This window comes from Ischnura elegans, chromosome 6 (genome assembly GCF_921293095.1).
Source record: "Ischnura elegans chromosome 6, ioIscEleg1.1, whole genome shotgun sequence".
In the NCBI taxonomy this organism is placed as follows: Eukaryota; Metazoa; Arthropoda; class Insecta; order Odonata; family Coenagrionidae; genus Ischnura; species Ischnura elegans.
In genome coordinates, this window is record NC_060251.1 from 16,910,064 (window position 1) to 16,928,674 (window position 18,611).

General features: G+C 42.1%; 1 protein-coding gene across 1 annotated transcript in view; it reads left to right on the plus strand.

The window, feature by feature from the left end:
- The window catches only part of LOC124160493, a 178,806-nt gene that overhangs the window by 112,755 nt on the left and 47,440 nt on the right, over nucleotides 1–18,611 (plus strand). The window contains exons 14-18 of the mRNA XM_046536350.1: nucleotides 1,110–1,169; nucleotides 5,398–5,441; nucleotides 6,112–6,284; nucleotides 9,352–9,362; nucleotides 10,461–15,813. Of these exons, the coding sequence (XP_046392306.1) occupies nucleotides 1,110–1,169; nucleotides 5,398–5,441; nucleotides 6,112–6,284; nucleotides 9,352–9,362; nucleotides 10,461–15,813 (5,641 nt within the window). The remainder of the gene's footprint in view (nucleotides 1–1,109; nucleotides 1,170–5,397; nucleotides 5,442–6,111; nucleotides 6,285–9,351; nucleotides 9,363–10,460; nucleotides 15,814–18,611) is intronic.

An 18,611-nucleotide genomic window follows, 5' to 3' on the forward strand; every position in this document is an offset into this window, starting at 1 on the left:
TTCCTTTGTTTTGTTTCTATTTTTGATTTGGCATTGAATAACACCATGATTTGAAAATTTTGAAATCAAATATATATGTTTGCCTACTGTCTCATTTGTGTTGCATACAGATGTTGAGTCCTACATTGGCTCTTACACAGAATATGTTTTTGCATTGTTGAGCATAATTCATTGCAGCAAGTGACTAAGTGGAGAAATAACTTGCCATATTTTGTCATACATAATTCACAACTTAATTGTGTTTGCTTTCGTGATAGAAAGATCTCTTGCTGTGACATTGATGTTCAAACAAGTCACCTCTAACAGATGGTAGTCATTTTAATGCTTGTAAGGCCTGGTCTACAATGAAACATACCAAGCCATAAGATGGATGCCATGTAACATAAGCCGTATGAAAATGCTGGTCTCCAATGGGAGACATTACCCATAAAAAATTCAAGGTGCAGGCAGAATGATTTGAGTTCCTCTAATATGTCCATCACTTGACACTTGTGTTTTTATTGCATTTTTTTGCACATACTTAAGTTTGGCAAGCTACCTTTGAAAAATGTTTTCTTCTACACATTCAATGCACTTTTTATGCACTCTATACAAGTATTTAATTGTTTTTCAATGTTTGTAACCACACCAAGTGGTTTGATAGAATTTAAAATCTATTGCAGAATATGCAAATCCTCAGATCTCCTAGTGTACTAAATTCATTGATGGTTAAGGTAATACATATTCCCCTCAATGAAGCGTGAACAAAATTTCACTCAGGTATTGGTTTATTAACGCAACGCCATGCCTTTCTTGTAGTTTTCATTCCTTGGACATAAAACCCAACTGAATATTAGGTACCTTCTACCCACTTACCGTTTGGCGAGATACTGCGCGGACAGCAGTTGTGCATAAGACATGCTTTGCTTGGCTAGATATTAGCTGTAAGGTTGCACACTGTTCACAATTCTAATGCCCATTGTAGGATAACATTTTGGCTCCATCACAGCTTATGTCTCATGGCTAATGTCTCATTGAAGATCAGCCCAAAGTAAAAAACAATTCATCATAGTATGTGAATATCCCGACTAACATTCTGATGGAAGATTTCTTTACTCCCAAATGTTAAGTGGCTGGATACACACTCCCAAGAGCCATACCGCTTCTTGCTGGACTGGATTCAGGAGAGAGTAAGAAATGGCTTTTGAGACCTATAAGCCCGTTCCGTGGCTCATTGTCGGACATGCTGCTCTCCGTATAGTTAGGATACAATCGCTATCCATGTTATCACTTGCCCTCCATTCTGTTATCTGTTGAGCTCATTTATTATTTCGATTTCAGCATTAATTATTTAATGTTTTCATTGCATGGAATAAAAACTGAAAGCATGCCAACTACACCTTATTTTTAGGATGGGTCAGTTACACCTTCTTTTGGTTCACAATCATATTCCGTTTCAGGTATTACTTCTCGATCATATAGTTATAAATCGTGTGTTTCATTTCCATGGCTTAGTTATTTTCAAAATCCACTTTATGATTTTCATCTTGGTATTTAAAAAACTACCTAATGTTATTCAGAGAGTGATTACACCAGTTAACGTTATGTTGACGATACTTTTTGGCATCTTTTCTGATTCCGATCCTAAGATCAAGAAGCGGTGGAACCAAGAAGCAAGCTGACCCATTCCTATATTTCTTTCAAAGCTATTGATTGATCTTCCTTTTCTCACATGCTCTGTTATATCTGTACAGCATGGGTGGAGGAGTAAGTGATGTGGTTTCTGTGTGTGTTCTACACTGCTCCAATGCTTACCTACACCATTGCACATGTTTCTCTTTCATATTTTACAATGCACTCGGTGGTGAAGATTTAGGTTTTCAAGGAACAGTTACGTTGCCCACTGACGGTATGTTAAAATGTGAATTATATGCCTTTATACATACATATGTATATTTCTATATGTATAGTGTTTAACAGTGTGGAAAGAGTCTGTTTTCCTTGAAGGGATTTGTCTATTCTAGAATTCAGGATTATTTTAGAAATTTGCTGATATTATTGATTGTCATTGTTTGTACACATTGTTAAGACCTTGTCTAATTTCACTAATGCTGGTCCAGGAAGAGTTGGAATCTCAGCAAAAGGTAGACTTATCACAACACCTCTTCATTTCCTTTTAAAGTCATATTCCTTGTATCATAGAGTACATAAGGAACGCATGTTGCCATTTTAATGCTTCTCTATATTAGCCATTGGGGTATTTTATGTAAACATATGCTTAATTTTTAATTTCTGACCTCTTCCATATCATTTGAATTAGCAAATTGATACCTCTAGAGTCTTTCCATTGCAATTTAAAAAGAAATGAAACTTGAGATAAAATATCTTTATTCCGTGAAATTTATTTTTCTGATGGCATGCTCTTTAGCTATACTTAGATTATTTTTAGAATATATTTTGTTGTAATTGTTCATAAGCATCAGTTCAGGTCCTTCTTTTTCCTTAAAATTCCTCGCGAATCTCTGAGTATATGTACATTGTTTAGTTTGCAGAAACATTCCTGCATGTGTGACTCTTGCAGGTTATAAATAAATTGGGGTATCTTCGGCCAAGGCAATGAGAAATGGAATGATTTTGGGAATGATGCATGATTTTTTGATAAGCAGATTCATTTATGTTGTTAGTAATATTTTATCAGATTAATGGGTTCTATTGCTGAAATCATCATATCAGTCTGACATACGTATTTTCAGTCTTTGTGAAATAAAAGATGCAACTTATTTTTTAACAGAAATCCCTGTTCTTTCACTTTAATAATAATAATAATAATGATTTTATTTCTGTCAGTTAGCAAGTAACTTTACCATTAACTCTCTGTGGTGGTTCACTGTGGTAACAAGGGCAATGCCTGAATATTCAGTTTTCTTTAAATAAATTGTGTGTGATGTCAAGATAATTCCTGTCATTAAATATGCATTTGCTGCTGGATAAAGATATAGTGTGTCTTTCCTCAAACAATTGCTAAGTACTCATTCTTTATCCCTCTTACATGTAATTTGCCAGGGGGGTTTGAGTAAAGTAGGTAACAACATTTCTTGTTACAACCACTCTACACAAAATACCTAGATGACTTTAGGTCCTAGAAATGGCATTAATATTCTGCAGAGTTCTTAAAATAATAGCATTTATGAATGCAAATTGTCTGAAGCTCATTTGTGGAAACATTCATTGTACAAATTCTTTTTCATCTCATTAGAATTATCTCTGTAAATGGAATTGCTTTGACCATGCATGGAAATTTTCTAGGAACAAACACTAGGTGTGCATGCCTTGTTCGTTGAAACCTTTTTGTTTGAAACTGAGAGGAGAAAAAAATATCTTCATTATGATTGATAAAGAAAGGAATGTAATTGTCTGGACCCTTATTTACTATCACTTGACTATCTGCTACTTATGTAGGGTCTATGTCTTGTGGCTGCTGTCCAGTTCAGAATTTCTAGTTTCATGTATAGATTTGTATGCGTGTATGTAGTTATGTAAATAGGATTTAGACTCTTGTGATTTATGTATATTTCTGTGCTGGACATCTGCACACTTTTATGGCGTAGATTCATTTACCATTATCTTTTTACTGTTAGTTTGGTAGAATTGTTGTAAAAAAAGTAGACTTCAAAAATGATTAATTCCCTGATCATTTGTAGAGTGGTGGAAAAAGTTATGATAACGGCTCAATGATTTGTGAGTGTGTGTTACTCAAAAACAGTAACTGTTTTCTAAACTTGAGGCTGTTCTCCAAAAATATGAAAATCTCAAAAGATTGGTGTGGAAAGAGCTGACGGAAAGTCATCGGTGATTGTTTTTTTTAACTCATGAGTGTCTTTGCCTTGGGGGCATCCATTACATAATTGTGTGAGGAGATTTTGATACATTTTTCGGCCTCCTCTTCCCCACTAGTATAACCACAATAAGTATTCCTGAATTGAATTTAGTCATTTTATAGTGTAGAAACATTTTTGCTTGCAACCCAGTGCTCTCAGAATTTTACTTGTTTCTCGGGAAAAAAAAATCGATGTCACATTTGTCAAGACCCACACCTCCTCAGCTGAGATTGGGTGAGATTTGGCTTGTCTCCTTCCACCCCCAAAACATATCACGTAATTGCTACCTGCAATGAAGTACATCATGGTATTCAAAGCTAGATCATCATTAGAAATGCGTGAAAATCGCAAATGCGATATAGATGCGATTTGCACAAATAAATGCGACATAAATGCGATGACTGGACTTTTACGATAATTTTACGCAAATATGCCTTTTTGACAGCAAAATTCGTGCATTTTGTGCCGAGTGTAGTTTAAATGCTCCACCGACACTCACTGCTTAAAGCATGTGAGCGACTGGCCAGCTGCTAGTTGGCTGGGACTCTACGTGGCCGCGAACTACAAGTGGGCGCGGGCAAGCTACACCTCCCCCACTATATGTCTTATTCCTTAATTTATTATTGTTCTACAACATAATTATTTAAAATATTCTGTATTTTGTCATATAACTGTGTTTTACTACATTTTATCATTATCTACCTCATTCTGAAAATAAAAAATAGACGCTACAAAATGCGATAAACTGTTATTAAAAGTGCGATAAAATAAAAATGAAAGTGCGATTTTCACAAATCTCTAATCATGATTAAGCAATGATTACAGGCTAAAATTGTGTTTAGGGCTGTTTTATAATCTCAGTAATTACCCATTCACATAGCAGGTGATTAATGTGGGCCTTTCTGAATTCTTACCTCAAGGAATCTCGATACCTTTGATAAGTCAGAGGGAGTAAATCATAAGCTAGGTACTTTCAATAAAGCTGCATTACTTCTAGCCTAAATTTCAGTAAATTGACCAAACTGAATGTGTATGCGTACATTGGATTCCTGTGTATGAGGAGAGTAGGAAGATGATGAACATGCGAGATTTAAAAAATTTGAATTCACAGTCCATTATGTTATGCATCTCTGTATCAGAGCTTGTGAATTTTGAATATTTTTAAAAGATCTTTTAGGGAAGGAAGATTTGGAGGATGATGGATTTTGATTGGATTTTTGGAGGATCAAATTTTGGATATTTCAAGTTCCTAATTCCTGCATTTGCTGTGCTTGGATGCCAATGTGCTTTGAATTATATAATTTATTCCACCACTGCATAGGTATTATTTCATACATGAATAATTAGTTAGCCTAGATTAAACATTTTCTTACTCTAAAATTATCATTTTATTACTTTACCTTTTGCCACGGCTTGTAAAAATGTGCAATTGTGCTCCAACCTCAGAGCTGTGATTTGCTAGTTTTTATTTATAAAACACATCTCAATCAATGAAAAAAATGATGATTTAAAAAAAATAATTTCCTATTTTCCTTTTCAGCATGCTAATCAGAGTTCTCCACCCTCAAAACCATTTATGACACAGTGAGTAATTTTTTATACATGCTAGATATATAAGTTAGATATTGCAATATCTATATATATCGCTGCTTCTATTTTTAAGTAGGAATAAGATTCTAATATACTCTGTTGAAACTCAAATGTAGTAATGCATTAAAATGCTCCACCATTAGAACTGTTTACCATTCGCTTCAGTCTCATTCAGCAACTCAGACTGACTTATGAATTTGGTTGCCTCTGTAATAAGGATACTTTATAATTCTATTGTGCAGATTATTTATCTAATAATTTCAAAGTCTTAATTATAATCGGAAAATTATAGCTCTCACAAGCAAAATTTGTGAAAGTGCCAGTTTTGTGGCAAGGAATTAGAAAATTATTTCATTGAATTAATTTAGTTGATGGTTTGAGGCATCACTTTGTGGAATTTACTCATAATGAATGAAAAATGAACTTTGTATTTCCACATAAATATTTATTCAATCGCGACCGCAGTGCAGCTAAACCACGGTCGTGATTGAATAAATATTTATGTGGGAAAACAAAGTTCAATCTTCATTCATTATGAATTAATTTAATTAGCCAAACAGTAGCTAAAAACAATCGTAATATTGATATAAGTTGTTTCCATGTGCAATAATCCATGTAGTTTTTTGGATTTAAAAGGCCCCTTTCTCCTTTTTCTCTTTGGCAGTGCTTTGAAGGAATCAGGTTATGAGAGTGACTCTACTTTGCTCTTTAAGCGGCGGGAAGAGAACATGCAGAGCCTGAGTCCAATGGAGCAGAAGCAGGCGTACAAGACAATCCAAATGGGAGGGGAAGTGCCCCTCCATGGACTGCGCAAGCCAGCCCCTGAGCGACCTAAAGGTTAGAGAAGGGATGCTCCCTTGTACTTACCTGAGAGCCATTGCCTCCCAGCTTAAAGTTCTTGTCACTACTGACAAAAATGATTGGAGACATAGTGAGCTAGGAGGGTTGGACATTGATAATGAAAGTGATAAAATGTAATTGGGGAGGGATTGGGACTAGGAAGTTCCTCCTTTTGTCAAGCGCCTCGTTTTCTTAACAATTACTGATTCTTATCATTCATAGTGATATTCGTCACCAATTACAAACTAGGCTTGAAAAATATTAATATTAATTACTGTCAAAGATAAAAAATGGGTGATACATATACAGAAAAACTGATTTTGAAAAGATAACAATCTACTGAAATAGCACAAAATAGTAAGTGAAAAGATATGTTCATTTGTGGGGAAAACGTAAAGTTTTTGAGTCAGTGGGTTAAAATACCCCCATACCCCTCCAACCCCACCCCCCGAGCAATGTTAGGGAGATAGTAGTCTTAGCAATACCCTCTCGAAATGAACTCTTCCCTCAAAATGATGTTCCCACTCTTTCAATGAATTACAGACTAACAGTTGGTGTACTTACACCTCCTGCCATGTTCTTGTCAAGATAGCTGACAGGGTAGCATATAGAAATAGATGAACTTCCATAAAAATCTTGGCTGGCAACTTGGCAAAAATACGAACATAACAACAAACAATCCTCTGCAATAGACATTTTGGAAAATTTATTTGACTTTTTTCCTCAAATAATGTTATCTTAATAGTTGATGCCTTAGAAGTTAATTAAGAAGTGTTACAAGTTCAGATTTTTGAACTTTCAATAATAATTGAAAAAAGGTGGCTTTTACATATATACCCCTCAGCAATGGATGTCATGGGTTTGAGTCACACACTGGATGGAGATCTCGTGACTATGGGCTTGGCATATATATAGTATCTTTGTGTGTTTTAAAGGTTAAATTAAAAGAGCTGCCAGGGTACTTTTAAAAATTTTGAGGTTGATTAGGATATGTTGTGGTAGCACAATTGTTTTTTTTTTTGGAATCGCTGTTTTCCTGGTTTCCAATCTTGCATAAATGCAGTAGGAGATCACAGTACCCTGTCATCCATGTGTTGCCTCTGCAACTTATGCACATTGCCACTGTATGCCTCTGAATGTGGGAATATGATTTTCTGATGCCTCGTGAGAATTTAAAATACCCTTGCAAGTTTTGTTTGGATGTCAAATAAGTACAAGGACAGGAGACCCCCTATCATAGAGCCGGTGCTGCTTGCAAGCCCTATTTGTATATTTATAATCATGTCCTCACTCATCAAGCTACTACAGGCTTTTAGAAACTAGGGCAACCTTTCTAAGCCAATCAAATAAAGGCTAGCTGGGCGTTAGTTGGAGAAATATTGATTACATGTCAAAAAATCAGTTCAATATTTGATGAGTAAATGGATTCTTTCATCCAGTTATTTTATGTAATGCTAAATAAGCTCTGTAAAAAATTCCAGTTTCAGTTAACATAAAATGTTATCGGGGAAAGTATCATTAGTAGCTTACTCTTTTGCATTTAAAATTTTTTTACATGAGCTCTCAGGGCTTAATGAAAGTATTGATTAACATTCAAATGCTCTAAATACATATATGTATTCATCTGGAAGGTGAATTTTATCAAGTGAAAATTTTGGGCCATAGAATTAATTCATGAATGACTATGCCTTATTTAATCTAGAGGTATTTCTGATATACATTTATTTAATTAAAAATAATTGAGAATATATTATATTGGCTCAGACAATATGTGGGTGATTATTAATCCTGAATTTTCTTTCAAAATTTGCATTTATTTTTGTGTCTCTGTTGGCCATGATTGAATCCTAACTAAGGATTCATTTTTTTTAATATTTATTTATTGTATTTGGGCCTTTGGTGAAGTATGATAACTTAATTTACACCTGACTAACAATGGAGGCAGCATACTTACTACACACTATTTTCTGTGTAGCTGCTTTTAATCATGCGCATATGTGGACCCAGTAGTTTATTCCACCTGGATTTATTGTAGGAGGTTCATGCTTTAAGCCTTGGAGATTTGTGTGTTTTTCATTGTTGCTTCCCTGCTGGTTTTCTATTGTTCTTATTTCTTCAATTGCTGAGTATTGTTAAAACTCATGACATGCATTTATGTGGCATGTGTACGCAGCACAACATTCAACGACTCAGGATTTCACTTGGTATTTGCAGAGATAAAGTCGCCAATCACCGTCATTAACTTACGTAATTCACCAAGGGCATTCATGTTTCTGCTTTTGTGGGCAAGCTTTGAATGATTTGTTGTATTTTTAAGTAATTTGAAAAGATAGAATAGTTTTTGTCTTCATTTTTTGTATTCCTGTCAAGCTTCTGCTGTCGGAAACATATTTAATGGTGCACAGGAGCAGTTTGGGGGAGCAAACACATTGCTCGAGTATCACCTTTGTTTTAAATAATCCTACTGATTCTCGTGACCTTACTCCTTTGAAAATTAAAGCAGGTCGAAGTGGCAAGTGAAGAAATTTCTTTGATAAATTCAAATAGGAGGACAGAACTGAACCTGTATGCACAAAGGATACCAGGTGTAAAGTACTATTTTAATCTACTGGAGGCTAAAGGATTTTGATAATATCGATGCCGTTATCAATATTTCACACTGTAGCCAAAGCAATTTTCAGTCTGTTCATCAAAATTCAGTAAATGATTTTCACGGGTAGTTAGAATGTATCATGCAAAGAGACAAATATAATGGTGTTATTTAATGCAGACCATATCAGCTAAAATAGTCCTCCTGTCTATTTTCTCTGTTCCATACATGTGTCTGAGAATCACTCTCAGTTGTGTCCGTTCCAATGCCATAACCTTAGTCGATCCCTTCTTCCGTTTTGTGCAATCTGTCTCTGACTTGGCTTCAGATCAGGCTTTGATTTGATTTTAGATAGATTCAACATGGAATATGAAGTTAGACCTGCATTTAAGAGAAATTAAAAACCTCTTCCTTCGTTGAAGTTGCGTAGATCTTGCATTGCTAGATAACCTATTTTTGGACCTTTTTTTTTAGGCAAAAATGAGGTACTAAGAGGAATGAACTCCTAGAGTGGTAAAGTATCGTCTTCTCATGTTCAAAACAGAAGTTCATCTCTCACCCGCTAAAACATAGCATTGACTACATTTTCATTTCCATTTGGAATAAATGATACCTTAATGATAATTTGAGCTCCAGAGAGATCTGAATATCTGGTATCATTTGTGAGTTGCGCTGTAAGCTCCTATGGTGTTTGCTGAAGTAGGTATGCTGAAATGTTGCTGGCAGGAAATCGATTCACATTGGTATATTAAAGGTGCTTTCAACATATGAGATGATCCTCAGTTAGAATAGCTCTTTCTTTTTTGAGCAGTTTCTCTTCTTCACCAGCCTTTCATTAACATGCAATATGTATGAATGATAGTGTTATTATAGTATTTAGATCACTGGGTTATTAACAATCAAACACATTTTCTATTGTGTTAGTGAATTCAAATGCATATCAGTTGCATGAGGTACCTATGCTTAATCAATGTTTAAATTAGAGAGCAAATATTAATGTAATTCATAGTCTCTGGTGGATGGTAAATAAAACATTTTGAAATGCTTTTAGATTATTTTAGGCTCTCTTTATGGAAGGGAATTAAATTTTTGGTATTGGTTCCTATGTATCATGGTGTTGGTCTCTCCTCAATGAAATATATTGGATCAAATGTAAGGTTGATTCTTTTTATACTGTATGTTGTATCTTGTAGTTTCTTGTTCTATCATATGGATTTTATATTACTTTATCAATAAAATTCCTCACTTTTCTCACTTCACCCTTTACCTCTAACTGAAACAGCACATTATTTCTCTGTTAGCACCACTCATAAAAAACCACCTAATTTGCAAAACATACTCGCTTATGGAGCACTCTACACAACTTATTATCAATTCTTTCACCAAAATGGCCATTACAAAACCACAACCATTTTATTTTCTACAGATAAAAGTTGTTCAGCGGTAAAAATTCAAAGTACATTCTTACATTCATATACTCTGCTGAGAGAAATAAAGAAAAGTAAACTTATTTTTCGCACACATTCGTCAGAATGTCTCTCCTGTGTCAGGAATGGACGAGGGTGATTGTTTCCTGACGTGAGGTAATTACCATCCATACCATCAGGGCATCATTTCATATCTTTCCAGATGACTCAGAAATCGAATATTTTCCAATCTCTCCTCACCTCACAAGGATCCGCGTTCACAAGCACCCAACACCCGTGAGGCCTATCAGAGGACTAATGTGCTGCCCCCTCCTGAACCCCGTCCCCTTGCCCCCTCCGCCCCCGCCTCCCTTGTTTGCCCACTTCAAGAGAACGGCCCCCTCCTCGGCCCTGGGGGGCCGGGCCCCGAGGCCCCCTGCTCGCCGCTCCTCCCGCTCCAACTCCACCCTCGAACTGTGGTCCCGCATGATGCTCTCGCCATCCGTCGAGTCGCGCCCCCTCCCCAGCCTCCCCACAGGCCCCAACGTGCGTCTCATCAAGGAGAGACTGAGCCAGAAACTCAGCGGGGCCGATTGCCCCAGGGCGAAGAGGGCCATCGCCCCATACGCGCCCCCCTCTTCTGCGTTGAGGAGACACTCTTCGTCTCCCGCCAAGGAAGTGCCTGGCCTATCTTCCCCGAGTAGGGCATCTTCCGCTCCTGGTCACCGCGGCGGGGATCGAAGCCGGTCCCCCCTCAAAGGGGGAGGAAAGAGGGCGTCGCCCAGCGCGGAATCGGTCCTCCAAAAGTCGGCATCCGCCCTGACCGCGCCCTCCGAAGTGAGGAAAGCCATTTCCGCGAAACAAAAGGATAGCGGGGAGTGGTCCGGCGGTCCCTCGGCCGTTTCGGGGAGCAAAGCGGGGAAGAGGCATCGGGATTGCTACAGCCCTTCGCGGGCCCTCGGAAGAGGGTCCTCGCCCAAGAGCGCGCCGGTGACGCCGTCCACCGCCCCACAGTCCGCTGCGAGGAGAGAGGCGAAGAGGAAGCCAGCCGAGGCGGCGACTTCCACGGCGGCCAGGACGGCGCCTTCGACCGCGGGGATCAGAAAGACGGTGCGGAGGCCATGCGGCAGCACCCTGTCCGTGTGGGAGGGGAAGAATGCGGACAAGGACGTCGGCAGGTCCCACCGACTGACCCCGGTCAAGTCCGCCGAGTCTTCTCCCGTCCCCAAAGTGAAACAGAAGGAGGAAGTGACCAAGTTGAAGTCCCACTATCCCGGCGTGTGCGGTTCTAGGAGATCTGCGGGAAGGAGAAACGGGAGTACGCCTTCTTCGAGGATCAAAACTGTCATTGAGCAAGTGAAAAATGGTGTGAAGATGTCCTCGGATTCGCTAGATGGAAAAGAATGTCGGAAGAAAGTGAAGGAGAAGAAGTTAAAGGGAAATAATGGGAAGAAACCGAGTTTTGACGAGCGAGGGAAAGATGGTGCCAAGGATAAAGCGGAAGTTGACGTAGTAAGTGACAGGAAGGTCTCCGAGGTTGATGCGCCACCAACCTCTCGTATCCCATGCCGTCTCATAGGGGGTGCTAACGCGGATCCTGCGTCTCGCAACGCCGATCCCAGGGAACCCAAGTCCTTGACTTCAGGAAAGGCCCACCCTGTCAGAGAAACGGAAGAAAGCACCCACAGCCTCAGTATTGTCGAACCCAGGATTTCCTCATTCTTCACGAGTCTCTTCCAGGGCCAAAGTGATTTTGGAGATGCCCCGGCGAGCTTTCCGCGTGTCGCATCCCGGATTATGGAGTGCGCCGTACGACCCAGGACAGTGAAGACTATGCATCGGTCGGAGCCCGCGTTGCAAATATACCTGGCACAGAGGAGAGCCGTGTCTGAATCGAGGTTCCGCGTCAGGGAAAAGGAGGAAGGGATACTCGCCAGGTCTGCGCCCGTCAGCCCACAGAGGTCCGCCGCTTTGCACCCGCCGAGAACGAGGTCTTTATCGTGTCGGGTGACGATGTTCGCGGAACTGGCGCCGGACGTGGGGAATAAACGGGAGTTCCGATCGCTCCCACCTCATATCGAGAAGGAGAGGAGTTCCAGCGAGCCCCCTCCCACTTCGAAATCCCAATTGGACTCGTCTCGGTGTTCCAGGGACAGGAAGAAAACAACCTTGGCCTCCCCTCCCCCGTCCCCGTCAGTCTCCCCGGTCAGGTCAGCCACGTGCAGACGGATCCGGGCGGAGAAAGCGCGGGCCATGGCGAGGTCGGCTGACGGAGGCGCGAGCGAGGAATACAAAGACCCTGGCGATCCTCATTCCCTTCCCTGCGCCATCGCGAAAGATAAAGACACCCCGGGCATGTCGAGTTCCTGGAGTTTGGACCGTTTAGGAGGCTCGACCTCGCTGAACATCCGTCACAAACCGGATTACCAGGAATACATAGCGGACAAGCTGCTCTCTCGGAAGAAGTCGGAGAGATTCAAGGACTTGTACAAGTTGTACGCGAGCTTGGAACGTGTGGGACAACTGGAGAAGACGGCCAGCTCTCTCGATTTGCGTAAGTTGAAGGGGTCGGAAGCGTTGGACTACGATAAATGGAGGAAACTGAGGGCGAAGGAAAAAGCGGAGGAAGAGTTGCACACACTGTACGGGCAGCTGAGAGCAGCTCAGCGAGACAAGAGATTTCTCTTCCGTCCCAAAGAGGTCGAGTCTGTAAGGTGGAGAGGCGATCGAGGTCTTAGAATAAAGGAAAAGTCTGTGGAGAAGCTGAGAGAACTTTTCTGCCGGGCGGCGCTTGAAGCGGCATCCACACGATCGCAAACTTCTAAGCTCAAAGCGCTGACAGACCAGCCGGATGTGTACAAACCTCTATGGAGGGCTAGTTCGGTCATCAACCTAGCCGGAAGCTTCGCAAGTCTACAAAGTAGAGGCCGAACTCTATCCCGAGATGGATCGGTGAGCTCAACTCTTTCCAGGTTCTCCGATATCAAAGCTAAAGCTTCCAGCCTCTGCAAGATGCCGAGGCTAGGAAGCGGGAGGCTATGGAGCAGCCTGTCGATGGAGCAAATGAGCGCGCTGAAGAGCCAGCTGAGCGACATATACGGATCCATGTCCAACGTTCGGCGCTCGTGGAGGGGCAAATCGGCAGCTTCTGGTCGCGAGTGCGCGTCACTTCCGGAGAAACCCATTTCTCCGCACTACAAGTACGAAGTGGACGTCGAGGCCGGGCCAAAGGCGGGTAAAAAGAGGATCGAAGGGAGCTCGTCCTTGACGGAAGCCCTGAGGGTGAGGTGCAATTCGGTGCTGGGCAGCGATCAGCTCTATTCTCCTTTCCTGAGGAGGAAGGAGGCCAAGAGAACGACGAGTCTCAAGGCGGACTCCATAGCTTACATACCCACGGAAGAGAAGGCCGAAAAACAAAAAGGATCATCGTCGAAAAATGTTTCCGCCCCCAAGAACGAGGGCGAAAAACGGGGCGAAGATAGCAGCGGCGACTCGGCCAAGTCTACTTTGCAGAGAGGTGCACAAACGCCCCTCTCCGAAAACGAGAAGAAGCGTCTCTCTATGACTTTGGGACAAGAGTTGATGGATCGGATGACTAGGCACGGAGAAGGGGAGCCTCTTAAAGGAATGCGAATAAGTACCTCATCATCTTACACCACGCCCTCCGCTTCCGTTCAGCTAAAGACTCCGACGAGCCCTACCCAATCCGAAGTCTCCCCGCGAACTTGCTACTCTCTGGAGCTATCCGACGACTCCGAGAACAAAGGCGAGGGCGGAGCGGACGATTCGAAGGGCGTGGGGGACCTCTTGTTAGTTCTGGAACCGCTGGATGGCCCACTGGAGAGCAAATCGAAAGTGCCCAAGGGGGAGAAGACGAGCTCTCGGAACGGAGACCGTTCTAGCGGAGGCAGTCCCAAGTCGTCGGGTTCCTCGGTAGCGGGATCTCCAAGAGGGAGGAGTCGAGGGTCGAAGGGGGTGCCATCGGCTAGCGAGAGTGATAGCGTGAGCTCCGACACCTCTTCCAAGACAGTGATCAGGAGGGAGGTTTCCGAAAAAGTGGACTTTTTCGAGGAGAAGATCGGTGGGGGAAAGTGCTACAGTTCGGAAAATCTGAGCTCGGTGGCTCAAAAGTCTAACAACGGAGACTCGCAGCGAGGGATAGGGGGATCTCTGGACAGGAAGAGCTCCAAGGCGTCCAAGACTAGAGCGAGGAGCGTGCCCGGTGCTTTAACTTTGACATCTCCGGAGAACTTGAGACCTGTGTCAGGACGTCTGGCCGAACAGTCGTCCTCCTCACATCAGTCGCGATCGTACACGGACATAAAAGAACTCTTCGGAGAGCGTTCTAGGCAGGTTTCGCGGTCCGAATCTCCGGTCTCCAAAGATAGGCCCCCTTCACACTCGAGCATAGAAAGGCAATCTTTCCACCCGTTCGCCGGCAGTCTGGGCTCGCTATCCGCTTGGAGGCAGCGAAGTCCCATGTCGAGGGCCTGCAGTCTGCCCCACTTGCGCAGTAGGAGTGCCTCCCCAGACCCAACGAAGTACTGGAGGTCCTACCTGAATGTGGTCAAGTGCGGGGACGTGCGCAAGCTGAGGGAAAGATTCGAGAGCATGGAGAGCGGTCTCTCTGACGATAAAAAGTTTTCGCTCCGGGCCCGGTCGGTTGAGGTCTCTCCGGTCCGGTTCCGCAGCAACCCGGAACTGAACCGGATGGGTAAGAGCCCCAAGAGGGTCGTCATAAGGGACGCGGAGGCCGGAGACGTCAGGGCCCTTCGCAGACGCTACGAGGGATCTCCTCCGCGAGGCAGAACCCTCTCTCCCGTCCCCCGCGCGAAATTCCGCCTCGGAGACCGCTACATGCCGCGCCTCAACGTGATCAGCAAGACGGCAGCGCTGCAGCGGCGGGGGCGCGAACGATCCCTCCGCGCGGTTCCCCGCCGCGACGAGGCGCGGCGCTCGGATCGCCCTCCTCCTCCCCAACCGTCTTCGGCGGCCGGCGTGGATCGCATCCGGCGGCAGTTCGAGTGGTTGTCTACGCGGGGGCGGCTGTCCCTGCTGGGGCAGATGTACACCTCCGCACCAAGCGTCCGAGAGATCTGCGACTTGGCGCCGTACCTGGGCTGGGCTCCGCCGCACCCCCCGCTTCCCACCCACGCCTCCACGCCGGACCTGCGGTCCCCGAGGCGAGAGGCCCGCCCCCGGCCCGCGTCCGCCTCCCCGCAGCCCAGGCCCTCCATCCTCCGCCTCCGGGAGCAGCAGCCGCGCCCCCGCAGCGAGGAGGGCCGGAAGGAGCTGCTGAGGAGCGGCGCTTTCGCCGGCCAGACCTTTGACCCCTCGGCGCACCGACCGAGGCACCGCTATTTGCCGGGAGAGGAGCCGATTCCGTCTCCGCTGCCTGCCCTGCCTTGGACGTCCCCGGGGGGCAGGTCGCCCCTGCCGCCGGCTTCTGCCTCCACGCTGCCTTGGTGCTGCCGGGAGGCGAGGTATCGCGGTTGCCCCTGTCCGCAGCAAAGGAACGTCACTTTCAAAGGTTTCGATTCATGGGAATTCCTTCTTTATTTTTTTAATTTCTATATATTTGTTCGATTAAGACCAGCGCTTTATGAGTTATAAGAACCAATACCAAAAATTTTCTCATTCATTATTGCTTTTGGGGGAATAGTGTTCTTATTTTTTTTAATGACATGGTTGCTTTACTATGTATGTTTGTGTCCGGAGAATCTATCATGGCGTTTTATAATTTTACTTGTGACTAATAATTATAGTAACAATAATGGATTCTATGTTCACTACCCCGTTTGTCTCTAATGCTGTGTTGTGTTGTCCTATGCGTTGCCTTCTTTACTCATTATAAAACTCTGCATTTACTTACGCTGTTTATCTCCATTATTTTCTACGAGTTAAAAAAAATATGAATTGTGTTTTGCGTCGGGAAATGCGTGCCATAATTTATCGCGGGCTGTCATTTAGCGCTCTTTGGAAAATATGCTGCTTCTATAAATGTGTTGTGTTAATTTTGTTGACAGATTAGACCTTAGTCTTGTCGCAGATTGCCAATTGATTGTTGATTGTACTAGCTATTAGAGTTAGCATGGCGTGCCGGGGCTTTCAATTAGTCAATTTTGATGATTACTCGCATTTTTGGCATTACTTATTGTAAGTGGTACATAAAATATAGGCCTGAATAGTGTGCAAGTTCATGCATTAGGCAATTCATTACTCCAGTTGTGCGGTCTTTGGGTTTGCATGTCTCGTGAAATGATATGAGGACTAACGATGATTGTTTTGGTCGCGGTACGGGCTCAAGTGCTCACCGAACATCTCTTAGGGGTAGGTCAAGGAAGTGGGGAAGTTGGTGGATGGAATAACAATCATTATTTTGGGGGATTTTTACTCAAGGTTTTGCTGTGGTGTTAATTGTGATGGTGGAGATTTTTTAGAGAGAGATTTTTTCCATTCTCTTTATTATAATTATTTTCCATAAAACACAGAGCCGGTGATCGGTCCAGTTCCAATTCCAAAACCCGGAGGTAGCAACCAACGGGGCGCCGGCAAAGGTATGGTGAACATAAAAATTACACAACTCTGCATCACATTCACTTGTTTGTTTGTAATAATAATGTAAACTGCCTAGCTGACACAGCAAGCGTGGTGGTGCATTCAACTGCACAATGAGCCTAATGCGATTTTTTATTATTATTATTTTCGATTTTTCGACGCCTAATTTTGTAGAATTATTTGCCTTCTTACTCTCTTTGATCTTGCGAACGTAATAGCAAACCGCCTCACGAGTCGAGCAAATATTTAAAACAACTCTGAAGTTAGAGCACGCTCAACTGAATGCAATTTCAATCACTAACAATATTGAGAGAAATCGTTTTCCACAATCTATACTTTTAATTCGGCAGTTTAACATTTAACCTCACCACAATGCAGCTTTATAGTTTTTATTCTCTGGGCTTCTGATCGTTTAATTAATTTTTAAGCATGGCAAATCTTTAATCACCGTCTCTTTGCAATATTTTAGTTTTTTACTAAATCATATATATATATAGGTGTCGTGTGATACTAAATATATATATTTTTAAAAATTTTTTGTAGAATATGAAAATATTTACGGTATTCATTAAGGTGTCGTTTCTTGAATAACCGTAGAATTTGTTTTATTGTCTCGTTTACTGCTAAATAAATGTTTAACTTCAGTTTTGGATAGTAACGGATACAGAAAAAACTAGGGGGGTGGCGCAAAGATATTTTGAGCTACCTATACTTTTATTGTAATGAAAAATTAACAAGTTTCATGCAAAATTTACGATAGTTTTATTTAAACTGGTTATACGCATGTACAAGGCAATGCTATCTTATGATATAAAAAAGTAACAATTGTGGTTCTACAATATTTTGGCATTGCGCGCGCACCCTATGTATCCGCCGCTGGTTTTAGAACATTTGGAATCTTATTCACTAATACTTTTTCTTAACTGCTTCACGCTTCTCCTTCTATCATCTATTGCTAAACAATGACGCTGAGTTTACTTAAACCGCTTAATGGTGTCTCATTCACCTGCGGGTATCTCCATGTAGGGAATAACTCTTGAAAACTGTAACAATATACAGTGCAGATTTACTTTCCTCACATCTGAATGAAATCGAGTATTTTGTTCTATAACTTACGTTGAACTGAAATGAATCCATTAAAAAGTAAGTATTCAGAATGGAAGAGAAGTTATATTCAGAGAGTATGGGTATTTGTTTCGATTAATGTTTGTGTATTGAATTTTCAACTGTTATCCAATCTGATATATTTCTCAATCAAATATTTGTATGGCGCCCAGATAAGACGACGAGATTTTATTCGCTCGAGTGGAAAGAAATGAGATAATTTTAAATTTGTATCATTCTCCTCATAAACAATTATCTATCGATTTTAATTTCTCCTGGTGAAGTATATTGATGAATTCTTCTCGAGTTCTCAACCAGGTTAACTCAGTCATATTGGCCGACGTTTTGGAAGACGACTTGCCTCCCATTTTCAAGGAGTGTTACTCAATTAAAGTCCAATTACACACTTGTTTCATGAATTCATAAATGTCTATCGGTATATTTTTTCGCAAAACCTAAGTCCTGTCACATTTGACGGTAAATAAGCCATCAGTCATATGAGCTTTCCACCCTATTCTTCGATCAAGAGTTTTGAGACAAAATATTGGCCGCACCTTGAAAGCGTTTTCTTGAAGTTTCGTGAGGAGCTTTCGCTAGACCGCTAGTGTCATGAGTCCTGTTGATGCTGTAATCAATTGTTTCAATGGATATAAGTGTGCAAAGGAA